We start from the raw sequence: 8,432 nt of genomic DNA on the forward strand, positions 1-8,432 counted from the left end.
AGACAGGGTTTCACTGTAGTTTTAGAGCCTATCCTGGAACTAGCTCTTGTAGACCAGGCTGGCCTCGAACTCACAGAGATCTGCCTGCCTCTGCCCCCCAAGAGCTGGGATTAAAGGCGTGTAGCACCTCTGGCCAGCTCATTCCATCTTTCTATCAGGCCAGCTGTGCTGTTTTGCAGGGAGAAGGGGGAAGCAAAAGAGAGAGAGAAAAAAGAAATCAAGTGAAAAAAAGAGCAACCACTAGGCATGATAGCACATGCCTGTAATGTTAGCACTCAGGAAGTAGAGGTAGCAGTAAGATCATGAATTGGAGGGCATCCTGAACTACACAGCAAGATCCTGCCTGCCTCCCCAAAAGAACAGGAGAAATAGCTCAATGGTAAAGGGTTTGTCTATCATTGCCTGGCCTTAGGGCCCATCATCCTGAGGGAGGAGATAGTAGGTAGGCAGGTAGGTAGAAGGAAGACACTTTTCCTGACTTTTTTTCTTGGGGCGGGGCAGGGGTAGGGTAGGGCTAGAGACTAAATACATGGGACCTGAAGCATAACAAAGACAAAATCACTTTTGTGATCCCAGCACTCAGGAGGCAGATAGGCAGACCTCTGTGAATTTAAGGCAGTGGTTCTCAACCTGTGGGTCATGACCAAAACCATTGGAAAGCACCAATATTCACAATTCATAACAGTAGCAAAATTATAGTTATAAGTAGTAATGAAAATAATTCTATGGTTGGTGATCACTACATCATGAGGATCTATATTAAAGGGTTGTAGCATTAGGAAGGTTGAGAACCACTGGTTTAAGGACAAAATGGTCTGTATAGAGAATTACAGGCCAACCACGGTCACAGTCAGATCCTGTCTCAAATAAACAAAAATAAAGAAGAAAGTAATCATTTTTGCTTTCTCTCTCTGACTGTGCTATACTCAGCTCTGGTTCTCTCCCTAGCTGCAGGAGGAAGAAAAAATAAGGGAGCTGGCAAGAGGACAGAACAGGGAGGAGAACACTTGGCCTATACAATTCAGACAAGGACAGAGCCTAGTCTAGGCTAGTCTACTCTACTCTGCTCCAAATCTTATATGATTACATCTGATGGAAATGGTTGCCCTGTGTGTGAAATTAACCTGTGCTGATCCCAAAGACTGAGGTGGATGAGTTGGTTCCAAAGTCTCGGACCTCTATATCACACTACCCCCACCTTGCTTTTTTTTCATTATCTGATACCTCTTTGAGCTTATGTGGCTATGCTATCAGTTGCCCTACTGAATGGTGAATAAGCTTAGCTGTGAGCAGCCCACCTTGGGACACGTCTCCATCACCAGCAGAAGCTGCTCAAGCAGGAGGAGATAAGGCTTCTGTCTTGGCAAAGAGAGCACTTAGGCCAGAAGTATAATGACGATTCCACCACTGCTCCATCCAGGACTGGCCCAGTCTTCTCAAGAAGTACTCAGAAGCATTTTTACCTGGTTCCTTTTGTTGTTGGCATTATAGTCCTTGTGGCTAAACCTTAGCTCTAAGGCATGAGCAAAGTCTGAGAAGGACACCCCATCTAGAGCATCACCCAAATCCCCAGTACTGGAAACATTTCTCAGCTGCCTTTCTACTGGTCCCTGCTTTCCCCGGTGCCTTTACTGTCAAGCAAATGGATCTTAAGGAACAGATCATCTACCAACTGGCCACCACCATCTTAGCCTCTCCTGGTCTGTCAATTTTGTTGGAGTGGGGAATCTTATCATACTTTCTGATTAACTGCTAGCATTTGCCAAGATGTTTTAACTACACGGCATGGAAAACCACCTACCTCATCTTTGCCACTGTTTTCATCATCACCTGGCTGGTTTCCTTGCCCTTCTGGCTTCTGAACCTTGGCATACTCAATGAAACACGCTCTTTCTCACCTTTTTTGCTATTAGTATCACAATGAGGATGACAAAGGCTATGCTCCTGGGCCTCCTTCATTCTACACATAGCCCACAAATTCCTAATGAGAAAGCTGGTAGAAGATGAAAAGCTCAGCTGAAGACGAGAAGGATGCAGCTGAGACAGAACCAAAGAGCAGATCCTACCAATGGCCACCAATCCTCAATAAAAATTGTAAGAGTGTCAGAGAGGTGGCTCAGCAATTAAGAATATATCTTGCAGGTCTAGAGAAATGGCTCCACGCTTAAGAATACTCACTGTTCACGCAATTGACCCAGTTCAATTCCCAGCACACATATCAGGTGGCTCCTAACTGCCTGTAACACCAGCTCCAGAGGATGTGACAACACCCAAGGGCATCTGCAAGCACTCAGTGATATAGACCCACACAGGTACATACACACACACCAATAAAAATAACAAATAAGGGGGATTGGGGGGAGGGGGTGATGTGTGCGAGGAGGGGGAGGGAAATGGGAAATTTTTTTTTGCAACAACTAAAAAAAAAAAAATTAAAAAAAAATAACAAATAAGTTTTAAAAGACTGCACATTGCTCTTCCAGAGGACCTGAGTTCAAGTTCCAGCACCACAACATTGGCTCACAATCCCCTGTAATTCCAGCTCCATGGAATCCAAGGGCCTCTGAAGGGTGGGGCGTGCGTGCGAGTGTGTGTGTGTCTGTGTGTGTGTGTGTGTGTGTGTGTGTGTGTGTTTGTACACACAAAAAAAATCTTTTTAAAAATCATAATAATAATAAGAATGACTGGACCAATGCCCTAGCTGCCCCCACATTAATATATTGGGTGAAAATGCTAACCAGCCTCTACCAGGCTCTGAAGAGAAGAGAGAAAGGGACAGATACACTCTCGTCTTCTCTCCTTACTTCATCATCCAGGGGCCTTTAAGCCAGACTCTAGGTAGCCTACGGAGCAGAAAAGAGGCTGGTTAAACCCTGTGCTGCAACAGTGATCCTGCTCCTGCTGCTCTCAAGCTCCCTGTCTATCGTTATTGAGACCTTTCTCACCTCTGAGGGCTTAAGAATTTGGGCCTAGTTGTTTGCCTTGACCCCTGACCTCTAGCCAGGGTTGATCTGGGGCCTCATTCTGCCAAAGCTAACCCAAGATTCCACCTTCCTATGCCCCCTAGCTTGGCTTACAAACCAAAGTTGAACTGACTTTAACTTCTTCCTTCCTGAGGCTCAAAGAATGGGTGTGTGACCCTCCCCCCTCCTCTACAGAAAGGGCACTTCCTGTAGACTGCTTAGCTATCTCTATAGCTGCAGCTGCTTTCTCTGGCCTCTTCTTTCCTGTCAGCTACTCTAGCTGGTTTACAGTAGAATGCAACTGCTTCTATTTTGTTCTTGTCAAACATTTGGAGTTTCCGTTTCCAAGACACAACTGCAAGTAGTACCTGATACTCTGGTGAGGAACCATTTCAGAGCAAATTTTACTGTTAATAGTTTTTGGGCATTTTTGTTTTCTTGTTTATTTGTTTTTCCAGGAAGTTTCCATTGATGTTTGTTTGTTTTTTTAAGTTAAAATATAATCAAGATTAAAACATGAGAATGTTGTCAGATAACTAAGAACTCAAAGGCACACTCCTTTGAGTCTAGCACTCGGGAAGCAGAGGCAGAGGCAGGTAGATCTCTGTGACTTCCAGGCTAAACAGCCCTGTGGTGATATTCTGTCTCAAAGAGCAAGAACAAGAGAGCAACACAGGATCAATTGAATAAACTAAGAAACTAAGGTGATCTTTAATTATTGCCCTCCACACACAATCCTTTACTTAAAAGAACTCAAAATGTGTAATTTTTCATCTTCATTGCTCTTGTATCCAGAAAGGCTATTAATTAAATATATAATTAAAACTCTAAACACAGTTCAGCTTCTGTGTTTTATTTTAATGCAGCTTTTGCACCTGAAGTAGCAGACAAGCACCTCTGGTTTCTAGTGAGCCTGAGAAGGTTCAATGGTTTTCACTACACGCCCCATCAGGGAAGAGGTACCCAGCCACCCCTCCAGTGCTGCTTGACAAAGACCCTATCTCAAAAGCTACAACACTAAAGGAAAAGAAAAACAGAAACTACTTTTCCTCAGGTCCAAAGAAAGATCTATGAAAGCATGACGAGACCCAGGCCCTGCCCACGCCTACTACTTTCCCCACAGCTCCCTAGACTGTGTGACACAGCTCAGCAGCACAATGATTCTCCTAAGAATGCTTAGTTACTGCTTGAGATGATTTCCTGACTCAATTCTGAAACCATTGGAACCCTCCCTTCACCTCAACATCCAGGGTATCTATCAGGAGCCATGCTTTCAAAGGCTTGCTGAGCAGAAGGTCACAGCAGCCAGGCTTATTCTTCTTCCTTCTCCTCACTATGCAAAGGTGCAAGAGCATAAAGGAAGCCAAAGTACTAATCCAGCCCACAGCATTTACTCCTGCAGTCAACAACTAACTATAAACTCAAGTCAAGGAGTATAATCACTTCTACAAACAAACAATTTCTAAGATAGTTCCCCAGGTAGACCCTTACCTGTAACAAACAATTTCTAAGATAGTTCTCCAGGTAGATCCTTACCTGTAAAATGTTAGTGAAGAAATCATGGTAGAACATGGGCCAATCTTGGCGTCCAATATCAACAATAACTTTGCAGAGTTTGTTCCGTATAAAGTAAGGCAAGGTTTTATGGTGAGCCAAGAGAAGCTTGGGCAAGCAGCTACGGATTTCCATCTTATCCTGAGATGGGACCCCAAGCCACATTTTATTGATCAGATTCTGAAAAAAATATACATACCCTTTAATGAGCTGTAAACAAAGCAACTGGTTTTTATTCTATAGTTAGCTATGTCTGTCTGTCTGTCTGTCTGTCTTGTCTATCTGTCTCTCTCTCTCTCTCTCTCACACACACACACACAAACACACATTCCTCTAATAGTTTAGGGCAAATATAAGTGAACAAGCCATATATGACAGCACACACATGTAATCCAATCACCTGGGAAACTGAGGCAGCAGGGTGGTGAGTTTGAAGCCAGCCTGAGGTACATAACCAAGATGCTACTCTCTACTATAAAAAAGGTAAGGCAGTCACTAGTGTGAATGTAGCAGAGAGGATAGTGGGAAAGAGTTTGATGTGAGCTTACACGGGAGACAAAGTTTGGACGAAAGCTAGCATGAATCTGTCTGTGGTTGGAAGATGATGGCAGATCACTCTCCATATAGAATATTTAGTTAGCTTTGTCTTTCAAATGATAAAAGTAAAAGGTTAAGTCACCAACATGACCTAACAGTGCCAGAGAGCCAACCACCTACCAGATCCTTTTGGAGTGGTGGACAGAAAGGTGTCCCAGACAGTAGGCAACTTAGAGAGAGGTGCCAATGTGGGTGGGTCAAGCTACTGTTTCCCAGTCATCTATTCATTAAAGGGAAAGACTGGTGTCCGTGGCGTACAATTTCACTGCAGTTTTCAGGAATATGAAATGACCCAACAACTTACCTCAAAAACCGTTAAGCTGTACATCATTACATAGTCGTTCCTTGTGCTGGACAGAAAATACAAGCAGAATCTCCAGGCTCCTACTTGCTGGGCAAAGTTATTAAGAAGCTCTTCTGGAAAAGTTAAATAGTAACAAAACAACTATAAAAATACATGAAATTGATACAAGCCCAGGCTGCCATCATTTTGAAAACATACCTACCTCCCCATATAATGCAAATGGTGTTTAAAAAAACAAAAAAACAAGCACAAATTGCAGCTAAATGGATTATACAGTTAGTACACTTGATTCGGGTGATTAACACAGGCAGTGCACCCTGACATCTCAAGGCCACTGACTTTTCTAAAGATACTTTTTGAGAACAGAGCCTTATTGCTCAAGCTCTTATTTAAGCTATATATGGGACAGCAATACTATCTAAAATGTAAATGACATCAACCAGTCCCTACAAGCATAAGCCATACACACCACAATGTTCTACCAGTCTTAAGTGACATTCATACTGCTTGCACTCATACGACATGAAGGCTAGAGAATCGGGAAGAGAAAACTAACATTCCCAACAGTCATGTGGTGGATTACAATTGTCTGCAATTCCAGTTCCAGGTAACTGGACGCCTTTCTCTGGTCTCTGTAGGTACCAGGCATGAAAGCGTACACAGACATACATAAAAGCAAAACACCCATACACATAAAATAAAAATATATCAAATATATTTTAAAATATAATGAGATAGATAATAAGATTTAAAAAAATAAGATATAGCCAGCCGGCGGTGGCGCACACCTTTAATCCCAGCACTCGGGAGGCAGAGGCAGGCGGATCTCTGGGAGTTCGAGGCCAGCCTGATCTACAAGAGCTAGTTCCAGGACAGGCACCAAAGCTACAGAGAAACCCTAAATAAATAAAAGAAGGCAGAGGCAGGCAAATCTCTGTGAGTTCGAGGCCAGCCTGGTCTACAAAGTGAGTTCCCGGTCAGCCAGAGCTGTTACAGAGAAATACTGTCTTGAAAAAAACAAAATGATGATGATGATAACACAAAATATGCAAATAAGTAAAAAAACAAAAGTAAGAACCCTAAGAGTTGCCAGTACATTCAGTCAACTAAAAATGGCTCTTCTCCTCTCAGACTACAGACAGCATAAGCCAAAAGCCACAATTAGCAAGCATTAATTGTCTAGCTACCCACTATTATGTTGCTTATAAACCAACCTTGATCCATGTGCTAGCCATGGACCTCTGCCAGCAAGGCTGGCTTGTGCACGGTCACCATGAAGACATGTCATGCCTGTCTTGTAAACCTAACTAAGTGCAACAAGGCAGCCTCACTAGCCATTCTACAGAATGGCTACAGCATTGTCTGCTCTTGGTGAAGACCTGGGTTCAACCCCAAGCACTCATATGACAGCTCATAACTTTCTACAACTCCAGTTCCAGGGATCCCACAACCACATAGTACACAGACATACATGCAAGTAAAACACTCATATATGTAAAATAAAAATAATTTTCTTAAGTCTTAAAAATTCTGTGAAAAGGCTGGGTGATGGTGGTGCACACCTTTAATCCCAGCACTTGGGAGGCAGAGGCAGGTAGATCTTAGTTAGTTTGAGGCCAGCCTGGTCTACAAAGCAAGATCCAGTACAGACTGTTACATAAAGAAACCCTGTCTCAAGAAAAAAAAATCTGTGAAGATGATTGCGTGTCTTGATTAAACAAAATTTCTTATGTAACCCAGAGATACAAGCAAACCAGATAATGTGAGTTATAGCTGGGAATGGCATGCTGGGCTCAAGTCAGCTGATCCCTAAGCTGGTCCCAGCAAGCCACTGCTCTACATACTGCCCATTACTCCACTGGTGAAACACAGCTGGCTTCATGCGTCCCTACCATCTACTCTCTATTAATCTCTCGAGCACTGTTACTTGCCTGGCAGGCAGGTAGGTGGGTAAAAGGTAAGATATGGCTTCCTTCTGTTCCCTTATCTCAACAGGCAAAGTCTTTAGTTTCTCCCGAGGCAACAGAAAAATAACAAAAAAAAAAAATTCCAGCCACGCACTCAAATTAAGCCACAACAAAGACCAGGTACAAAGAGAAGCAAAAGACCCACCAACTGATAGAGAGCAGTTCCAATTAGCCAGCATTTCAACTGAACATCTGCAGTATGAGCTGTTTTATGGACTCTTTGTGTTGCTAATGATGAAGTCCATGCTAGGAAAGTGCTCTTTGACTGAGCTATACCCCCATTCCGCATAAAAGCTTGATTCAGATATGAATACCTTATACAAGATTCCACTTTCAACCCACGAATGCACAAATGTTAGCAATATTTGATGAGCAAATCAAATATTCAAAGAAAAATCAAAGGCATTTCTATTGCAGTGACAAGAGTTTAAAGAAATCAGAGTGGACAATTATAGGAGATTAACATAGAGGAAGATCTACCATTTTGGCAAAAAAAAATATGTCTAGTATTTTCACTATAAATATAAGGTACACTAGACCCATAAAACTAATGAGGAGATAACACTGGGTCAGGAGGATAATCAGTATAGAGAACCAGAGTAGCAAGCAAGGTAAGTCTCCTAGACAGGCTCTGCTCATCTCCTGAACTCAGCAACCATCAATGGTCCTTCATCTATTCTACTACTCTACAATGTACTCCCTCAGAAAACAAAGGTATGAAGGGTGCAGGCTATTGGGAGTACCAGTTATCAGATGACATGATGCTTCAAGAAGGCTAGTAAAAACCGGCTATAGCCAAAGATGTCCTAGCTATCCGGAAAAGTCTCAACCCCAGACGGACTTTGGGTGGCACTCAGACTAGACCAGGAGATTTAACTGGCTAACATGAGTCAAGCCAATGGAGACAGAAATGGCCTTTAGGGTTCTGAGCCAGAGGAAAACCTTATGGAAAGGGAAGTAACAAGTACAGTACAGTTACAGAGTAGTGTCTCTCTCTCTCTCTCTCTCTCTCTCTCTCTCTCTCTCTCTCTCTCTCTCTCTCTCTCT

The 8,432-nt window shown here is 42.9% G+C and overlaps 1 protein-coding gene across 1 annotated transcript in view; it reads right to left on the minus strand.

Moving 5' to 3' along the window:
• The window catches only part of Xpo6 (exportin 6), a 110,893-nt gene that overhangs the window by 64,780 nt on the left and 37,681 nt on the right, over nucleotides 1-8,432 (minus strand). Inside the window, exons 3-4 of the mRNA XM_005351195.3 lie at nucleotides 5,419-5,531; nucleotides 4,500-4,697 (exon numbers count right to left, since the gene is read on the minus strand). Coding sequence (XP_005351252.1) covers nucleotides 4,500-4,697; nucleotides 5,419-5,531 — 311 coding nt within the window. The remainder of the gene's footprint in view (nucleotides 1-4,499; nucleotides 4,698-5,418; nucleotides 5,532-8,432) is intronic.

Source organism: Microtus ochrogaster, chromosome 8 (assembly GCF_000317375.1).
Source record: "Microtus ochrogaster isolate Prairie Vole_2 chromosome 8, MicOch1.0, whole genome shotgun sequence".
NCBI lineage: Eukaryota > Metazoa > Chordata > Mammalia > Rodentia > Cricetidae > Microtus > Microtus ochrogaster.